This window comes from Miniopterus schreibersii (assembly GCF_964146895.1).
Source record: "Miniopterus schreibersii genome assembly, chromosome: 1".
Taxonomy (NCBI): domain Eukaryota; kingdom Metazoa; phylum Chordata; class Mammalia; order Chiroptera; family Miniopteridae; genus Miniopterus; species Miniopterus schreibersii.
In genome coordinates this window covers 191,591,424-191,612,610 of record NC_138101.1, presented here as the reverse complement: position 1 = coordinate 191,612,610, position 21,187 = coordinate 191,591,424, and the positions used below count along the sequence as shown (strand labels likewise).

The 21,187-nt window shown below is 39.4% G+C and overlaps 1 protein-coding gene across 1 annotated transcript in view; it reads right to left on the bottom strand.

Annotated features, from left to right (window-relative positions):
* Positions 1-777: 777 nt before the first annotated feature.
* The window catches only part of TTC8 (tetratricopeptide repeat domain 8), a 37,083-nt gene continuing 16,673 nt past the window's right edge, over positions 778-21,187 (bottom strand). Inside the window, exons 7-14 of the mRNA XM_081145087.1 lie at positions 17,774-17,859; positions 13,853-13,940; positions 11,570-11,680; positions 8,565-8,704; positions 7,051-7,225; positions 6,615-6,737; positions 3,299-3,382; positions 778-1,408 (exon numbers count right to left, since the gene is read on the bottom strand). Of these exons, the coding sequence (XP_081001213.1) occupies positions 1,292-1,408; positions 3,299-3,382; positions 6,615-6,737; positions 7,051-7,225; positions 8,565-8,704; positions 11,570-11,680; positions 13,853-13,940; positions 17,774-17,859 (924 nt within the window). The 3' untranslated portion in view covers positions 778-1,291. The remainder of the gene's footprint in view (positions 1,409-3,298; positions 3,383-6,614; positions 6,738-7,050; positions 7,226-8,564; positions 8,705-11,569; positions 11,681-13,852; positions 13,941-17,773; positions 17,860-21,187) is intronic.

Genomic DNA, 21,187 nt, shown 5'->3' with positions numbered 1-21,187 from the left:
AAATGGTTCACATTATAAAATTTCAATCTAAATATTACATACAGTATTAGGAATTTTGATAGGGCTGGAGGAAATTCTCACGAGCTGAACACACACTCGCGTGCCCTAGAGAAGCAGGGAAGGTTAAAGCCTAAAGCTCAGGATCAAGACCGGGGGTCCATCGTGACTGAACCACCAGCTGCTGGGCGACTCTGGGCCCTGCTTCCTTCACCTGCGCCGTGAAGGGTCCCCTACCTGTTCTTGGAAGTTACTATCAGCTCTAACAATCTGTGACCCTTGAATCCACATTGTTCGTTCTGTCAGCTAGGTAGTACTATTTATACAAGTCTGAACAGAAACAAATAAGCATCTGTAAGTTTTCATGAAGTTAAGAAATGAAAAATAACAAGGATAGATCCCAGAGTCTGAAATGCCAATGTGAGTGGCCCTGTCCCTTTGACACATTTCCTTGTATGAACACTTTAGGGAGAGCTCCTCCAATACGGGAGACAGTTCCAGGGCCTGTCCAGGATTTACAAAGCACAGAACTGGGATCTAGCCCGACCTTCTCGGGGCTGCGCACAGGTGGGACTCCAGGCCTGTGACCCCATTTCTGATCCCGATGCTCTTACACTAAGTGTGACAGCCCATGAATAGCTTCACAAGAAAAACCAACTTGGTGGTGAATCGTTTCAAATAAAATTAAAATGGTAACTTGATTTCTAAGATTACTGGACTTCCGAAAGATGTTTTATCTGACATGCCTGAAATAAAAACTCATGAAAAATAACAGGATGATGGTGTTTTACACACTGATTTATTTTAAAGCATAATGTATAAGAAAATGTAGAGCCTCTCACAAAGCATTTGATAGTTTAAATACAATATTTAAGCTTTAAATAAAGTCTCTAATTATGTAAATATACATACTTTTAGCCATAAAAGTGCAATTTTAAAGGCAAATTTCAGACCTCTTAAGCTACATGCTAGCTAATGGCAAGCTTAAGAACATTAAAATGTGCATTTATAAAAATTTTAGAAAATTCATGAAAATGGTTTATAAACATTATAAATATAAACATCTACCACATAATGTGGGGCTAAGGCTTCATGATCTACTTACAAATGCTGAAATCCTGTCTTTTATAACATTATAAAGCTATTATAAAAGTTTTAATTTATATTCTTATTTAAACTCCCTCATGTCATCTTCACTAATATCAAGCACAGGTGTGTATTACATATGTAAACAGATACTACTTTTCCCCTATATAATGCCCCACCATAGAAATACACTTGGTCTAAGGAACAATCAGAGCATAGCGAAGTGCTGCTTTAACTGCTTAATTAAATGCTGGGTGTCCACGTGATCTGGAAATGCTGCCTCAGACTTCCGAGCAGCCACATAGCTTCTCTGCAGATCGCCAATCTGTAAGAAATACCAGAATAAGAGCCCAGAACGAAACCTCCCAAATGAGGAAGGAAGTCAAAACAGGGCCTACTATCTGCACACTGTCCAATCCAAAGGGTACTTAAGGGTAAATTGCTTGATTATGCTACCTGTGTTTTAGAATTCTTTCACCTAGATAACAATTCAGTCTTGAAAACTATGAGAAAAATAAAATAACCAATTATATAAATAATTCCTGCTCCATTACAGCTGTCTAGTTATAACTACAAACCTGTTTTCTTTTCTGTCACAGAGAGTATGATAAAAATAAAAAGCATCTGCATGCTAAAATAGCCAGCTTGGTGTAGTTGAGGGAAGCCTAGAACTACTATTGGTAATGTACCAGAAAGGCATATTTTGATTAGGGTATTATGTTTCAGACAGAAAATTCAAGCAGAAACTATTGTACTTAAAATAAAATAACATGCTCTGGGAGGTTTTAACGGTGCTAGCACATTAATGTTGGAAAAAAATCTGGTTTTAAGTTTATAAAGGGTGTCTCTGATTACAAGAAACTATGTGTTAAAGTCCAGTCCCAAAGAAAAACACACACAGTATTTGAATCCATCAGACTGTATCTTGATTCATGCACACATTTCTAAAACGAGAGATTCATAGTGTGTGCACACCAAAATAGATATTCAATTCTGGTGGTGGTTGTTGTTTTTTTATAACATGTATATGCATTAAAAACATCACTTAAGTTTCCTTTTTAAAATCATAGCATTTCTTTACAACACACTGTTTTCTCTAATGGAGGCATAGCCTTTGCTAAAAGAAATATCTTGGTTGAGTTATACATTATTTAAGTGTGACAACGCTCCTGGAAGAAAGTAATCCAGCCAGCCTTCTCTGCGGTTTAACTGTGAGGCAGCACAGGGCGGGGGGGACACCTAGGCGTCAGCAGGAGCTGTGTGAATCTGCACCTGAGACTCTAAAGAAGCCTTTTAAGCTTTTCAGGCTTTGAGCTCCATTAGACTATCAGCTGCATGAGGTAGAGGTTTTTGTCCGCTTTGTTCATTACTAACATCTTCTGTGCCTACAACAGTGCCTGGTACATAGTGGAGGCTCATTTTTTAAAAAATCATTTATATGAAAAAATGAGTGTAGAGCACCTGGACAGTGGCGAGCACTTATAAGCGCTCAAAAATGACCACGTAAGAGTGACAGCTTAGCTTATTTTCCAGACAGAAGTGAGAGTGGCTTTATGTTCATGCTATGCAAATGGCATGTTTTTATAATGTCTTTGGTCCATAAAGAATCTTCACATCAGCAAACGTCTGTAGCCACTTCCCTGTCCCCAAAACTCGCCTTCCATGTTAAAGGGAGGTTGCCAGGCAGTCAGTTATTCAATGTCTTTTGTTTTCTCATTACGCACAGGATTCCTTCTAGTTCCTGGATATTAACTGACTTGTAACAGTATTAACAGTTGCATTTTCCCCATACTGTTCATAGAGAAAATAGCTTTCACCACTACCCCTAGTTTTATAGCAGTCATGCCAGAGACGGTGGCAATATGACCTACAGATAATTCACAGGATTTCCCTGCTGTAAAAGCCAGTTACTGAATCCTCCCCAAACCAGCAGCTACTTAATGAGTATATTTTTATTATCATATTTTAAAACATAAAATAATTCTCCTGCAATCCATAATGGTGTTAAGTTTAGTCAATATTCAGTGATAAAGTTCTTTATAGTTTCTTAAACTATCCCTTAGGGAAGACATATGTGTATACAACAGTTGTGTTTTAAAAAATCATTTCTTTCAGGAAGTTATGGTTAGAATGTCCTTATTTATCTGTACTTTCTTTAAAACCAAGGGAAAAAAAGAAACATATCAGATAGTAAATTGATGTAGAAAGAGAATACCTTATCAGAGATTGCTGCAAAATTAAAATGCGGCTCATACATATGGGGTGCTAAAGATGATGCAGTTTGTAACAGTGCTCTTGCCTGTGTAAAAAAACACAAAGAAAAAACCAAAGGTATATGAGCATATGTCAGCATTATATGTGTGATTTTTTTGGGTAAAAGAATCCTTTACCCAGGATAGGATCTTAATAAACGTGATGTGATAAATATAGATGACATTTCTCATGAAATACAACTTATTGATATACAACTAACTACTTATATCTTGCCAAAAGTAGATTAATAAAAAGTTTCAAAATATGGAGAAAATAAGAGAATTGAAAACTTAAGAGCAGATTAAGTTACTTGAGAACCACTGTTCTTGTAAAGTTTATATTTCAATATGACAACTCAAAATATAATCCTCTCAATGCTTAAAAAAAAAGTCTTGTTAATCCAGCCTGTGTTGCTGTTGACAGATTTCCTGGGCTTCTAATTGTCTGTCCTCTAATACAACAGAAACAACAAAAAGCCACAGGAAATTTCAGACCCAAGTTCTGTGCTGGGTGACAGTGGGGTCCTGCTGACCCCAAAATGAAAACTGAATGCATCTGAAAATGACAGGCTTTCTGTTCTCTAAAATACACAAAAAACCCCACAAAATTCACATCAATTTTCCATCTGCTGTAGGCTCAGAGGCTTATACATTGCAGGGATCATGAGTGGCATGAGATGCTCATACATTCACCATGAAGACCACAAAGTCAGCACTCCAAGCTGCTGAACAACCCTCTAACGAGTATTAACCTCAAACCTCTATCCGTGACTCTGTGAACAAATTTGTATAGCTTATTTTTAATGGAAAATAAAATGACAGTTCATATAGAATAGTGCATTAATTCTTTTGTTTTATGATTAGCTATTTTCTTTTTTTAATTGAGGTATAATTAATAATAAAATGGGGTTAGTATCATGAAACCTTTTACCCAAACATTTCAAATCACTTGTATACTGGAGAGACTATGATAAGCAAGAGAGAAAGGAAATCACTAATGTGAGAATGGAGAAAGATCACAAGAAGTGCTTGCTGCGTGTGGACATAGGTAAAGTTCCAAGACAGAACAAGTTCCCATTTTAGAGTAGCTAGTTTTTGTTTATAAAATAGGCATCCGCCCGGGCTGGGTGGCTCGGCTGGTTGGAGCATCGCCCGTACACCAAGAGTTATGGGTTCGATTCCCAGTCAGGGCACATGCCCAGGCTGCAGGCATGATCCCAGGTAGGGACGTGCAGGGGAGGCAACCAATCAGTGTTTCTCACATTGATGTCTCTCCACCACCTTCTTCTAACTCTAAAAAATCAATGAAACCATATCCTTGGGTGAGGATTAAAAAAAAACATCTTATTTACTTTGGGAAGTTTATGAAAAGCAACATCCAATATGTTTCTTTCCTTGTTTTGTGAAAAGTTTTGGAGACCAGGTGGCACACTGCTCACTGCGCCTGTGACCTTGGGAAGTTACCTACTCACCTTGAGTCTCTGTTTCTTCATCTCTAACGTTTGGAATGTAATAATATCTACCTTTGATGACCTCTAAAGTTGTGTATTTAGCATTTTAAAATCCTGTTATAATGATATAATTTACTGAACATCTACTATGCTAAGTGCTTTGCATGTATGATCTGCTAATCTTCACATAAACACCTGGGGCACTGCTATTACCCTGTATTATGTAGCATCCATTCATTTCACAAATATGGACCAAGCACCTACCATTGGCTGGGCACTGTTTTTGATGCTGAAAATATAGTAGTTAGAAGACAGAGAAAGTCCCTCCTTTCTCATAGCTGACATTCTACACATAAACATGAAAATATCTGATAAAATGATAGAACTGTGAAGAAAAAAATAGCAGGAGATGTGACAGTGCCCAAGGGCTCCTTCACACTGAAGCGCGAGATGGCCTTTCTAAGGAGGCAGGGATCGAGCTAAGACGTCAGTGACAAAAAGAAAAGTCACTGCAGGATCTGAAAGAACTTTCCAAAGGCCCAAAAGTAAGGAGAGTCACTGCATAGTTGTAGAGCGGCAAGGCAGCTAGTGTCGGGAAGTTGGTACGAGGTGTACAATAGCCCTCCCTCATCCAAGGGGGATACACTCCACCGCCACCAGCGGGTGCTGAAACCGTGGATAATACCAAACCCCATACACGCTATGTTTTTCACTTGCATACATACCTATGATAAAGTTTAATTTATAAATTAGGCATAAGAGATTAACAATAATAAAATAGAACAATTATGACAATATACTGTAATAAAAGCTATGTAAATGCATTGTCTCTCTCTGTGTCTGTCTCTCTCTGTATGTCTCTCTCTCTGATAACCAATCTGGTAACCAAGACAGCTACCAAGTGACTAATATGCAGCGTGGATACGCTGGACCAAAGGATGATTCATGTTCCTGGGCAGGATGGAGTGGGATGGCACAACCTTTCTTTACGCTACTCAGGAAGGCACACAATTTAAAACTCATGAATTGTTTATTCCCAGAATTTCCCATTTAATATTTTAGGACCATGGCTGAATGCAGGTAACAGAAATTGAGGAAAGCAAAACCATGGAAAAGGGGGGACTATGGTAGTGGCAAAACGTGTAGTCTGAGAGGGAGCCAGAGGCAGCATGAAACGGGGCCTCGTAGGCCAAGGTTTGAAGCCCAGATTTTACTCCAAGTGAAAGGACAAAGCCTTTGGAGGAAGCTAAGCCAAGCAGTAATAAAACCACCTTGTGCTTTAGGTCCTGTGGCTGTTCCGAGGGGGATTATTCCAGGGCACGCTTACCTGCTGACATGAGTGGAAACAAAAAGACCAGCCATGAGGCCCCTGCAGTGGTCCAGGCAAGAGGCGAGAGCAGTTTGGAGAAGGGGATGCAGGGTGGAGGAAAGTGGCTGGGTTCAGGACGTGGCTTGCCGACCATGCTGGGGACATGGGGTGGCAGGAGAGGCACTCAGAAAAAAGAGGTTTCCAGGGTGGCTCCTAGGATTCTGGCTTGAGCAGCTAGCTGGTGGATGGGGGTTGTGCATGGTGCAGCATTTCACTAAGACAGGGAAGACTGGAGGTGCAGGTTTGCCCTAATAAAGTCAGGTGCTCGGTTTTGGAGACGGCTTAAGGAACTTGTGCGAGGTCACATCACTAATACGTGACAGGGCTGGGATTCAAACCCCGGCTGGTCGCGCTCCAGAGCTCACTGTTAAGTTATATATAGCATGTGAAGGTGCTACGAGCGACAGCTTTTCTTTGAAGACAGCAGACTGTCCACTGTGCCGCTCGCGGTTCACTGACCTGTTCCACGTGGCCCTTCCGCATCTCCAGCACGGCCAGGTTGTTGTAGGCCTCGGCATGGTTATTGTTGTTGACCAGAGCCAGCCTGAAGCACTGATGGGCCAAACTCGTGTCTCCAATTCCCTACAAAAGAAACACAAGCATCCACACAAGCCGATCCAGACACTTCCTCCTGCCATCTCCTCCCACCTTTCCTCATCCACATCCTTTCTGCTACCACAGAAAAAGCAACAAGTCCCAATCACAGGAGTCAGGCGTGAATTGCATGTAAGGGGATTTAACCTGGGAACATAAAACAAGTTATGGTGACTCTTAGAAATCTCTAAATTGCTACTTAAGACTGTTCCCAAACCTGGATTGACAATACCTGAAAATGCCTTCAGCTAACTTGTGCTACCTTTTCTGTGACCGAAATCATATTGGAGGAGCAGCATACCACGGCCACGTGCCCCAGGTTGTACCAGACATCGGCTGCCTCTTCTTCATTCCCAGCCAGAGAAAGGGCACGTTCGAATGAGGTCAGAGTCATATCATACTGCTGGGCATAGAAGCAACAGAGCCCCAGATTGTTGAAAAGCTGGCAGTTATAAACCCCCATCTGCAGGAGTCGCCTTTTGGAGAAAAGCACACATATTTTGGTGTCAGACTGACTTTATAAATGTTTAGACATATATTTTTTACAAATTTAGAAGGAATTTATAATTTTAACACCTCCAAATATAAATAAGAAGTATTGCAGTCAATGAAAAAAGTGTTAAAGCAAATACAAAAGCATGTCTTTTTCAATAGTACTAGTTATGGTAACAGTGTCCAGAGGCAAGGTCAGAAACAGCTTACGTAAATTGGAGTTTTTCCCCCACAAAAGCTTTGTTAGAGAATCAAAATAAGACATAAATAATCATGTAAAGTAAAGCCCTCACATTTTTGCTTCATAAAGCTTTCCTGCCCACAGGTAAACTCCTAAACCTTCTGATCTAATTTGAGGACTGCGTTTAGCATTTAGCTCCAAGTTTTCAGCTGAGTTGGGTCCTGTTTTGGGTTACAAGTATTTTGTGGTTTAGCTGCATCTACTGACCTCCACTGGGCTCCCACCAAGGAAGGCAAGACTGTCAGTGGATCCCTGTTACCCACTTAGCTTTTAAGCTACAGCTCAAGAAGCTTATTTTGCTTCTTTGCATCATTCACCCCAAAGGACAAAGGACAAGAGAGTTCAAATAAGCAAATGAAATCCACCCCAGCTGCCCTGAGGAACCCATGGCCTGCCCTGGGGGCAGGGAATAGAGTCAGCTGTCTGCGACAAGACAGCATTTATATTACTATTTATGTATCTCTGGGAAGAACACTTGTCAGCTGCTGGTTATGTCCTTGTATATTACCTAAGGGCTGAAGAGGAAATCAAAATTTAATCCAGAAACCAGTATAGGATACAATAAATATGTGCCCAAAAGAGAACCAGAGACACAATTTATTTAGACTGAAGAATTATTTGGACAAAAGCTGACAATACTTCACAAAGCACAGGGCCCTGTTTCAGGTCCTCATCAGGGCTCAGAACCTGGGGCCTACTGCTGTTTGCAAATCTCATCCCCATTTCAGCTTCAAGGCCCTTATATTATACATAGTGGAATTAATGAAGGCAAAGATGGTGAGAGGTGCTTCCAGTAGCTATTAAACTGTTACTGGTCAATGACAACATGGCTAATTCATACAATGCCATCAGGTTAAACTCTCAGGCGATTACCTGGGTGTTTCTACAAGATGCTGAATATCTATGTGTTTCCAAATTATTAGATGTCGTTTCCAGTGCTCACGAAACATCTGGGTGTTTGAATTTTTAGTCCCGTATAGACATGGCTTAGACACTACTTCTCTGCATTTTCAGTCTCTCTTATTACTGTCTCATCAAAATGCCACAGGAGAGTACTTTTGCAAGTGGAAGGTAGGGCACACCTGTAGAACCGGAGGGCTATTTCTGGTTGATCGGAGTAAAAGTGGTTGCTTCCAATGCACGCGATGGCTTCTATGTGAGTATTGTCCTGTTTCAAAACTTCTTTGTAGTATTCGGAGGCCGATGAGATGTTGTTCATCTCCTATTCTCCGTCAAGACAGAAGAGCAATACTTCATTGATATTGCCAAGAAATTCTTTTCTTACTGACTGGTTTACATTCTTCCATCAATAAGTATTTATTAAGAGCCTACCACCGGCTAGACTCTGTTCTGGGTACGACATAATCCCCACTAGGACACTTTCCTCTCTCTTTCTCTCTTTCTCTAAGGGCAGAGAGAAATTCTACTTTTCCAACAAAGCCCTCCCTGGGCACGCATAAAAGGATACTAAAAGGATACATTCCTCCACCTCCTGGCCAAAACAAAGCAGGGATGGGAAGAAGGGAGCCGGTAAAAGGATCTGCTCCAGGGCCTCGCCTACCCCAGCCATAGCAACAGTGACAACACAGGCTTGGGGGGAATTCTTCTGACCAGCAGCAGCGTGTTAAAGATGCCGCTGCTCTCTAGATCCCTCCAGCAGCGTGTTAAAGATGCCGCTGCTCTCTAGATCCCTCCAGCAGCGTGTTAAAGATGCCGCTGCTCTCTAGATCCCTCCAGCAGCGTGTTAAAGATGCCACTGCTCTCTAGATCTCTCCAGCAGCGTGTTAAAGATGCCGCTGCTCTCTAGATCTCTCCAGCAGCGTGTTAAAGATGCCGCTGCTCTCTAGATCCCTCCAGCAGCGTGTTAAAGATGCCGCTGCTCTCTAGATCCCTCCAGCAGCGTGTTAAAGATGCCACTGCTCTCTAGATCTCTCCAGCAGCGTGTTAAAGATGCCGCTGCTCTCTAGATCCCTCTGCCAGCACTGCCTGCCTAAGAAAAGTCCGGCACAGGGCCTGGGATGTGGGGAAGGCAGATCATGAAGGTTCAGGAACTCTGACTGCATCAGAATTGTCAACACTACGTTTCACAGCCTATCTTATTACCTACCCTTCCTTTCCAAGCCTTTTGCTCAAAATTCTGTTCATGTTCAATTTGGAGTCACACAAGGAAAGATACAGAGATACTGATATATTATTTTTATTGACTGATCAAAGTCTTCTATTTACATGTTTATCAAAACTATATTTCAAAAGGGGAAACGATCTTTCCAGACAATTCAAAAATAATGTTTTCTTTTTTTAAAGCAAGGCATGTTCATTACAGAAAATCTGGAAAATATTGAAAGTATAAAGCACAAAATAAAAATCATTTATATACTACTATCTAGATTTAGAAACTATTAATATTTTCCATTCTTTTTCTAACAAAATAATTTTTAAAATATCATACCTAGCATTTTAAGGAATTTAATAAAGAACAGAGGTGCTTCTATTAAATACTGTACTGGAAGTCCTAAACAGTAGGATATTTTTTAATTTGGTAAAATATTTGAAGAAATGAAACCACTTGTGGCTGATGATTATTTTGTCACTTAGAAATTTTAAGAGAACCTGTGGATAAAGAATTAAAATTTAAAGAGTATTAACCAAGTAGCTAGTATCAAATCTACTTTTAAAAATCAATGCATTCCTACTAACTGGAAATAATCAAATAGGAAATACAATAGAAAAAAGGTTTCCACTCATAGTTCTACACAGGAATATATCTGTGCAGCAAAAGTTAATACAGCACGCCTGAGACTGTTATTCCTAGAAAGGCCAGCTTGCAAGGTTGGCCCTTGGGTGGCATCTGAGAACTTGGCTGGTTCCTTACATTGATAAAAAACTTTCCCCAAATGATAAGCAGGGCTCACTACACCCAAACTGTTTGTACATGAAGGTTGTTTATGCTGAATGCTTGCTTGACTTCTTGGAGTCTGGGATTTTGGTACGTGATAGGTAGAGGGTGCCTATATGACCAGCCCCCAGAAATAACCATGTGCTTCCCTGATAGACAACATTCCGCACATGTGGTCCTAACTTGTTGCTGAAAAATTGGGTGTGTCCTGCGTGAGTCACTGGGGGAGGGCTCTTGGAAGCTCGTGCCTGGCTCCTCTGAACTTGGCCCCAGGTGCCTTTTCCCTCTGCTTTGGATCTTTCTAATAAATCATCGAACCTCAGCATGGCTGTGGAGATGCCCCCCAACAAAACATCTTTATGGAGATAATTACAAAATATTTGTTGCAGAACAAAAAAAGATGATCAAAATACATGGAGACGTACTGAGAATGGGAGGAAAGGCAGCCCACCCCCACCCCATCACTCCTGTATTCAACTCAATTCCAATCAGTATCCCTGCAGTTATTTTTTAAATGGTTCCTGATATGTCAATCTTAAAATCAATGTGGAAGAGCAAAGGGCCAAGAATAACCAATTGTGAAGAGCAGGTGGTATAACTTGCCCAAGCTGGTATGGGGAATTATTAAAGCTAAAGTAATTAGATGGCAGGGGGGACACCTCAATGGGGCATTTCATGGAATTTGACAACACTACCCTAAAATTTATAAAAATAAGCAAAGTCCAAATTAGCCAAAACATTCCTGATAACAATGAAAAAGTGTCTTACCAAATAGTAAGTTTTGTAAAACGACAGTAATTAAGATGGGAGCATGCTGTTATAAGGCTAGACAAACAGACCAATAGAACAGATTAGAAGGCCCCACAATGTATCTACCACATAAAGAAAAAAATTCTAGTTGACAATGAAGACCTTGGGAACCTTTTCAGAAAGTGTACTGAGACAACTCGCAACCTACAGAGGGAAACGGATTTAGATCCCTGTCTCATACCATTCCCTTTACATTTATGTATGTTTGAAATGATTCATAATGAAAAGGCAGCTTGATTACACGCATACACTGAAGCCTCTTACTCTCTTGGTAAACCACAGGCCAACCATCAGTTTCCTAACTTGTTCTCCTGCGAGGACCCCACAGGACTATGGGCTTACTTAAGAAGCACACAGCCTTTTGAATGCCATGAACCTCACCTCATGGATCCTGGCAATTCCACAGAGTAGGGTGACTTCTCCTGGAAACTTATCTAAGCCTTGTTTGAAAAGGTTTAAAGCAGTCACAGGTTGATCCAATGAGATGTAAACCTAAAGCCAAGATACATTTCAGTAAAAGTACTGGCTCTTAAAATAATACAGTATTTGTTATGACAAGTTTATAATAATTGCTTAGTAACAAATTATCTCCTAGATATAACACTAAAAAATTGTGTAGGATTAATTTCCAATAATGATATTTGAGTTTTATCTTCACATGCTGTATACGAAGCATTCATTAATTTATTCCTTCAACAAATGCTTACTGTTGGGCTCATCACTGTCACAGAGGCTGAGCAGTAACTCGACAAGGATAAAGGGAAAATCCTTTAGGGTACAACAGACCTGTCTACCGGTTGCCACGAAGAAATCAATTACTAGGTTGAAGTTGGAGGTACAGGAGAAAGGAGGATGGCACATGGAACAAGAGCTGAGAGAGCAGCAGGGGAGAGCTGTGGAGAGGCTGCTTTGGGAAAAGGACCCCCAGAACTAGAGGGGAAACAGATTTGTGAGGGGTGGGGTCAGGATGTTGACAGAGTTAGCATTTGATGGCTTCCACTTAGCAATCAGGACATTAGCATGAAAATCCCACATACCTAAGAGGGATCCCTATAATAGACAGTTATTTTATGTATAGAAACATAAGATTATGACTTTTTTCCTTAATGATGACGGATCCTCTATTTCTTCCCGTACAGCTGGTTTGTGCTTTGCAGAGGCCCAAATGGATACACAGGAAATTGGTTAGTGTTTATTGCCAAAGCATGAGATTACAGGGATAGGTATGGGTGAAAATTTTTCAACATCTATCTTATGTGTTTCCAAACTGTTTGTTTAAATACAATGAATAACATAATTTAATATGCTAAGTAATATAAAACATTTAATCATTATTTTTAAATTAATCATCTAAAATTTTAAGAAATAATTCTGTTACTAAAATCTGCTAATCGCTATTACTTAACAATCATTCCTTCATGTATTAAAGAAAATAAGTAAACTTTACCTCTACACAGTCAGGGAGACAACAGGTTTATACAAATTAATTTATGGAAAAATAGGTCAAACCAGGTATTTAACAATAGTTAAAACTAAAAGTACACTTTTTCACCATGTGGCAAGTGATTATGAAGGAAGATGATAGTCAATGTGACCTGAATTTTAATTTCAAGCTGTCAGAAAAGTTTATGTCTACTGTGATTCCTAGAAACTTCTTTAAGTTTACTGTATAATATGTAGTAGATTTAGGTACCAGACAGTTCAAACATTTTTGAAACCACTGCGCACATGCCGGGAGTAGCACACTGAGCTTATACAGCACCGCTCTCGTTCTGTTCCCTTTCAGTACGCTGATGTCTAAGACTGCTGTTAGGAAGCAGTAGCACTTCTGTTTATATCTCATCTTTTCAACCTCCTTCACCACACTTTTCAATTGAAAAAGTTCTTAGAGGTACAGCAAGATGACATCATAACCGCCACTTCATCAAATGTTTCTTTTAAAGTAGCCTTGGTGAGGGTGAAGAAGTAGCTTTATTCTGATACTGAAAATTCTAGGTGTCCCCTCCCTTCTGCCATGGCTGTGGGTGGCACGATGGACAGTGAGTCGGCTCTGGAATCAGAAAGTCCCGGGTCTGAATGTGGCTCTTAACAGCCAAGTGACCCTGAAATCTTACCTACCCTCCTCAAGTCCCCTTTTCCAGAGTACAAAGGGAATATTGAAACCCACCCTGTGGGGCTGCTACAGGGCTTAAATTAAACTGCACATGGAACAGACCTGGTACAATCCCTCACCCTGAGCAGGTGGTCTATAAAGGGGAAATACTGCTTTTGTGATTATGGCAGAGCCAAGAAATAAAGGACCTACATAAGAACAACTCCTGTTCTGTACAGGCTGCTTAGGTGGGAGACAGTGTGTTGTAAAGAAAAGGCGGGGGGACGGGAGGCCTGTCACCCACGGGGGTGGTAAACCGGCGCTATTTCCTTCTGCCCTAATGGGAAATCTTTCAAAGGGGTTTTCTTCTTTTTCACGGCCATCGATTTCTCCCAAAACAGCTCTTCTCCATATGGCCTCACATTTTCCCTTGCTAAAGAGAAAACTAAGTTAAGTCTGAAGATATTAACTTGCCAAAATATTCCTGAAGAAACTGGCAACTCTCCCCACGTGCGGGCTGGAATTTAAACAGTTCTCAGAAGACAGATTTCACTCAGATGAAGAATACTTACTTTTGCCAAGTAGAGAAATGTATCTACCATTTCCTGCTGCTTCAGGGCTGATTTAAACTGTTTTTCTGCTTCACGATACATTCCTAACCTAAGAATAGCCATTAAGAAAAATTAGGCATTCACCTTAAAAATAAATACTCCAGCACGCATTCATGCCCTGAGGATATGAATAGAGACAAATTACATCTCTGAGAGTAAGCATGTAGTAAAGAAGGTCATGTCCTACACACATATATGAATATTAACATGCAGTTGATACAGTTTAGCAAAAAGCTGCCTACTTCCCATATTCACTGTCTAACCCTCAAATGCTGTGCAGAGCCTGTTGGCAGTCCAGTCACAGCAGCACTAATAGCTGCCGGTGAGCCAGGTTATAGGAGTTCACCACCCAAAGAGCTTATGATCAGCTGGACATATGGCAAGTGACCTGGATAAATGCTTAGAGTCTCTCTTTTACTGGAAGAGCTAAAGGATGGCATTTCTTGGAAAACACCATTTGCTCTGAGACAGAATCCCATTTTTAAAGCCATTTTAAACAATTTTGATGTAAGGAGCAATTGCCACCTGAGTATATAGCTATACCGTTTCATTATTCTAGAAACATTTTCTTTCCTTTTTTGGTGTCTGATACTGATTGTCCTGGTCTAAAATGTGCGACATGTTCTCTGCTTAACTATAACTGTCCTGAGGTCAGCACCCATCTTTTCTGCCCGGGGAACATTGTGTTACCACTAAATCACTGAAGCACACTCTAGCCTGTCCTCAGTAGATCTGTTCGGATTTCATATAACTACTCACCCTCAGCCATCTAAGAGCTGCTTAGGCACTTTAATATTGCCTTTATTGTGTGAAGGAAAGCCAGAAAAATACACAGGATGTTTCACTGTGCTACTTTCATATGTAGGCTTGAAAAAATAGCTTTGACCTTTTTTCCTAAACTAGGCCTCAAGCATTGGTGTGGCTATCCTCAAATAGCTTCTGGAAGACATAGGATTACAGGGGTTAAAATGACACCCCCCCCCCCCCGAAAACTGGCCTAAAGTTGGAGGATATGTGATATGGCAGAAGCCCCCACCTCTTCAAAGATGTCACAGCTTTTATAAGGAGTACTTATAAAATTTTATCGAAGGACACTAAAAGTTCTGGAAAACAGTGTGTCTATATGCTGTTATAACTTCAACTGAACGTGCAAGTCTGACACATATGGCCAAAGTTCATCACTGACTTCCATGAACGCTTCATTAGCCACAAGTCTGTGTATTTTTATCAAGTAAGTTGTCTTTTTCCAAAAATGACTTAACGGGAATTACAACGAAAGACACATATAAAACAAGAATATGAAAACAGAAATAGATTTTTTTAAAAACAATGGACATGGAAGGATAAACAAATTTAAAAAAATAAACAAAAAAGCAATTAGAGCCTCTGAGATACCGGGAAACCAAAGAAAAGGAAGGAAGGATGGGCCATATGTCTTTTATTTCTTCTAGTACATCGAAAAAGGATTTTACCACATGGGTGCTTGTGCAAAGGAAATGGAGTGGGCTGTGTATAAAGAAAGTGTAATGAAAACATCAGTCAAGTTCATGAACACAGGCCAATATCAGTCAGAGTCCAGAGATAATCCTCACCAACTGCCAACTTTTTCTCTGCAGTTTAACTCAATAATCATCAAGCACCAACTGCACGCACATTTCATGATGGTAAGGAGACACAAAACTGAAGGTAACAACCATGTCCTGGAGGCACCAATAAAGACTGAAATAAAACACGCTCACAAATAAATTTAGTATTATGGCAATGGGGACAAAAATACGTTGAGAGCACAGAGGAGGAGCGAACCAATATAGTTTCAGGGAGGAAGTGACAGGCAAGACTTTGACACATAGGGTGAGGTGAGGGTGAGGGGACATTTCAGACAAGCGAACTGTCAGATAAGTGCACAGGCCGGAAGTGGACGGCGCGGTGGGGGAATGCCAAGCTGTTCTGTTTAGCTGAAAAGGGGGGCACAGTAAGGAACGGGAGAAGCGAGCGATACGGGAAAATATGCAGACTGAGATGACATCGTAGGTACCACACCTAAAATCCAGACTTCATTCTAAAGGTAACAGAAATTAACCAAAGAATCCAACAAGACCTGTGTTTCCACAACAGTTACTCTCACAGCAGTATACAGGAAGGACTGGTTGGGGGGAGGGGGGGGATAGTAGCAGAACATTCAGATAAGAAGCTAATGTAATAATCCAAACAAATGACACTAAATGCCAGAATGGGGACGCGGGGTGGGACTGGGTAGTAAGGGAGCAACTGTGAAAGTTATTGCAGAGGAAGGACCAGTAGAACTAACTGATCAGGGCAAAGAGGCAGAAGCCAATTGGGGGCTACAGTGTCTGGTAATCCACCCTTGACCTCGCCACTGGAAATCAGGACTTTTTCTCCGGCTCTGCTGCACCTGCGCTTGCTTCTGTCATAATGGGAACCATGCTTACAGTCGTTTACTGTCCTCTCTCCCTATTGCCTGTAAACCATTTAAAGAAAGAAACCATCTAATAAATATTTGTTACTCCAGTGCCTGGCAGAGTAGCTTTGCATTAAATATTTTACTAAGTGGGTGAATGAATGAATGAATGCTCTATCCATAATAAAGATGAGAAGCTATTAAGGAACAGAGAAGAATGATACTATGACGAAGTACACTCATTTAAATGCCATCCTATACGGATGGCAGAAGGAATCTGAATTGTACTTATCTTTAATTATTGAAGATTTCTGAAGGCTTTACTTAGAAGCTCGAGATTTCAAGCTTGTCTTCAGAAATTATATTCATAAGAGTTTAATGTTTTAATAGTCTAAAATTACCTTTTTAGCAGAAAACACTTCCTCAATCTAACAGTAGGAAAAAATACTTCAGAGTTCTATGTGAAATATCTAAATGGAAAGTAGTCTTAATTTCAACAGTAAAAGAAAAAGCCTCTTTTTGGTACCATTTACATATTTCCTTTTCCTCACAGTGTTTACTCGAAAACTGAAGTTTATAAGTACTGACGAATGCTCACAGTAACTAGTCTACCTTATTTTTGAATAATAAAAGACATATTTATCTTTATAAAATATAATTTCCCATTTGTCTCTACTTTTCAAATGCTCCAAGTGCATTTCAATATCAGGCAACAAGTTTCAGATCTTATTTACTAGTTGCTGTATAATATTCATAAACTTAATTAAAACTTTTCTGATCTCTCAATTAATTAGCTTAAAATGTATTTAAATATTAAATGAATTAATGTAAGAATATTTAGATCCTAGAGAAACACTATGGAATTGTGCAAATAGTAAAAGAACTAGCGTCAAAATGCGGAGCTGGAATTTTTGTTCTGCCACATACTAGCCATGTGAATTTGGGCTTCATTTTCTCTTTCGAGGCTCAGTTTTTCTCATCGGGACAAGGGTAAATAAGAGCAACTACCTCTGAGGTGCTGTGAGATTTAAGTGAGATAATGTAATGTATGGACAAGTTGTGTCTTAAGTGGAAAGCATTTTACACATGTGAGGCAACAGTGGAAATAAAAAAGACTTGAGAGCCAGACGAGTGGAGTAGGAACCAACAGACTCAATTCTGGTCCAGAGTCTATGACCAACAGGCTCCTGATGCAAATCACAGCCTTCCTCTGGCCTCGGCTTCCTCATCTGTAAAGGGTGTTGGACCTGATGGTCTCAAAGCTCCCCCTTTCCAGCTCTAAAATTTTATTATTCTAAAGGTGTCAATTCTTTGTGCCACCACTTTCTCTAGTACAACAAAGACACAGTTCTCATTTCTTCATGAGAAAATCTATCTCCCAAACTGCTCCCCCAAATTATCAGACTTGAGACTCTGAAATATGTTGCCACTCCTAGACCCTTTGCAAACAATGCAAATTTTACCTGTAGTAACATTTTCCAATCTGCACTTTCCACCACCAGTCCTTGTACTGAGAATGTTCTGTGGAAAGGGCAGCCAGGTCCAAGGCCTTGGAAAACAAGTCATTTTAGGTTAGGATTTTCTCCTCTAACAATAAACAGAAACAATGAATAATGAAATAAACCGTATAATCAGCATCAAGCAAAACATGCATTAGAAATCAGACAGCAACTCAAGTTGCTCATGCTTCCAGATGGCCCCACGAATTTCCCCTAAATAATCAGTTCCAGACCAGAGGGCCGACAGCAGATGACAAGTAAACAATGATTGAAGGGAAGCAGGTGTACAACATATTTGAATGCAATTTTAATATACAAGGCACAAAACTGATACTTTAAAAATCCATACGTGTTCACCCTGTCCCCACCATCTATCGACTATCTAATGACCCAAAACGCCTCCAACTCAGCGGCAGTCAAGCCTTTGGTGTATTCACCTGGTCCAACTACAGCCCCACTTTAAAGAGAGATGTAGAGGAACAGAAACAGATCAAGGAAGCAGGTAGAAAAGGTCTGGAAAACAGGATCGTGAAGAAGCTGGGGTACTTGGGTAACGGCCATCTTCAAAAACTTTCATTCCACTGTTTTCCCATCACCTCACATTCCAGTAACTCTAAGGGTCAGACTTTCCTTTGCTGAGACCTGAAAAAAATCTCTTTAATTGCTTTCATATTTTACATATGCTTCTCCCATCTCTCTTATGACTTCTAGTTTGTTCCTTTGGAGTTTATTCAAGACCTGACAAGAAATGACTAAATGGGAATTAGAATTTTATACAGAGGGAGTGGAAACCATTTGGACAAGAGAGAAGCAAATCAACCTTTACACAGATTTGAAGCTCACAGGAATTTGATGCTCATGTAAAGATTTAGCGAATAAAAACTCAGGTTGTTCATTAAAAGATAATTCTGATTTTTTAAAGTAATACTTCTTATTCTCTGTCTCAAGAGAAAATTTTTATTCTTTCGAAGGTGTTCATATAATCATGATAGCCAACAATTCAGTTCAAGTAACTCTGAGACTTTCAGTTCTGTTATCTCAGAATGTATCCCATATTATTGTCCATCTCTTACTATTAACCTTTTTCTGAAATAAATGCCAGAAACATTCCTTGAATCTCCTACTGCAAAAAGGATAACATTTCTTTGCGTTCCCCATCTTCTCTTGATCCAGGGGAGACTTCTAAATATGCAAACTACTTATCAAAAAATGGTGTCACCCTGCTGGGGTTCTAATAGACTTGAAAAATCCCCATCTCTACTGAAAGATATGGAAATTTAAAAACAAGACACATACAACTTTCATATGCTTATTTTTCTTTTTTCCCTCAAATCAGAAACAAAAATGGAAGCAAAAAGTAAGGGGAAAAGTATAACTTCAATTAGCATTATTCCTGGAAATACTAGAAAAACATATTTTCAGTCAGCTCAATTCAGGAGTGTACTGTAAATACCTGAGCATATTAATTTAAATTTAATCTTTATGAAGACCTTTTCCAGCAAATAGATCATATTCACTCTCATGTTTAATCTAATGACCTTGTTTTTCAGAAAAATGTATCATTTTAATTTTTTAACATCTTCTAACTTTCCAAGGTTAGACTTAGTGCTTATTACAGGCTACTGATGTTGCTCTTACATATGGCCCTGAAACAAGTCCTCCTATGTAGGATCCCTATGTTTATGCTTAAACCAATTAAGGAAATTAATATGAAGTACTGATACAGAATAAAATAATAAAAACCTACATTTTAATGACAATTCTTCATATAACTGAGGCTGCCACTAGACACAATCATTTGTGACCATTTCAAATGGGCCCTAAGTTCCCTGAGGACAGGCACCCCTTCTTACACACCTCTGTTGCCGATATGCAGCACTGCTGTTAAGTAAGAAGCACCGAAGAATTATTTGCTGATTTAATTAGTTCTATCCTTTGTTTCTATTTCATGTTGAAAATAACTTAACCAAACACAACTGTCAGAGTAATAAGATTCGTATTAATATTTTTAAATTTTAAAGTGGTGACAGAAAATCTATTTTTCTTTAAAGTCCCAATTTACTATTTATTTTTCAATTACAATTTACATTCAATATTATTTTGTCTCAGTTTCAGGTGTACAGTATAGTGGTTAGCCAATTGTATACTTTACAAAGTGATCTCTCAATATTTCCAGTACCCACCTGGCACCATACATAGTTATCACAATATTATTGACTATATCCCCTATGCTGCACTTTACATCCCCATGACTCTTCTATAACTACCAATTTGTATTTCTCAATTCCTTCACCTTTTTCACCCAGTCCTCCAACCCCTTCCTCTCTGGCAATTATCAGTCTAAAGTCCCAATTTTTAAAAATAAATGACTACATATATTTAAGGATCTTTGAATAATTTAACCAATAAAGATCTCAATATTAAAGGCTCAGAATATTGTAAATAAAAATCATAAATTTATGAAAGCCCATAAGCAGAGTCCTCAGCAGACCTAGACAACATGATGTTTGTGAAAATGTAACCACTGAGCCTCCCAATGGATTTCCTAATAGTGCTCCAACTGCTTACATGAAAAAACAACAGTCATCCTTTCACTATTGTTATAGTTGCGACAACTTCAGAATGACAAAATTAAAGTGCATGTGGAAATAAAGATTCCTGAATCACCAACCCACACCCCACTTTAGTTTTGCCAGTACTGCCAATATTGTCCCAAAAAGGGAGGGGAGGGAGGGAAGACATTAAGTACTCAAAGGCAGAAATACAGTTTCCCATAGATCAACTTTACCCTTTCTTAATACTGAAATACCACTTCATAATATTCTCTAGAATGTATTCTCTGTATCTGTCTATAAACAAATAAAAAATCACCAACCCACATGCCACTTTAGTTTTGTTAATATTGGCACAAGTGGAAAAAGTATTAAGAGCTCAGACAGAAATATAGTCTTCCATAGAATATCAATTTGATTTTTTCTTAACATTTAAATACCATTTTACAGTATTCTCTATATTTGTCTAATATTCTCTAAATTTGTGTGAAATAATTCATTTACAAAGAAATTTGGAGGCCACCCAAGGTAACCAGTATAAAAGCACCCCTGATTTCGTCAGCATGTTGAAAAGCAGAATTCCTTCCTTTCTTTTTCCAGCTAAGTTGCAAACCATACACAGGGCATAAAAAAAATGCATGCTTTCTGTTCATTATCTCAATTCTTTTTCCATTCAGAAAATAACATTTGTGGGAAAATCTAAAATGACATTTTAATGGAACAATCTGATCCATAACAGAATTATAATGTGGCAAGCCCATGCCAGCAGGAAATAGATGCAGGGCTTTTGTCTCTCTCAGCACTCCTAGCACACATCATAGTACCC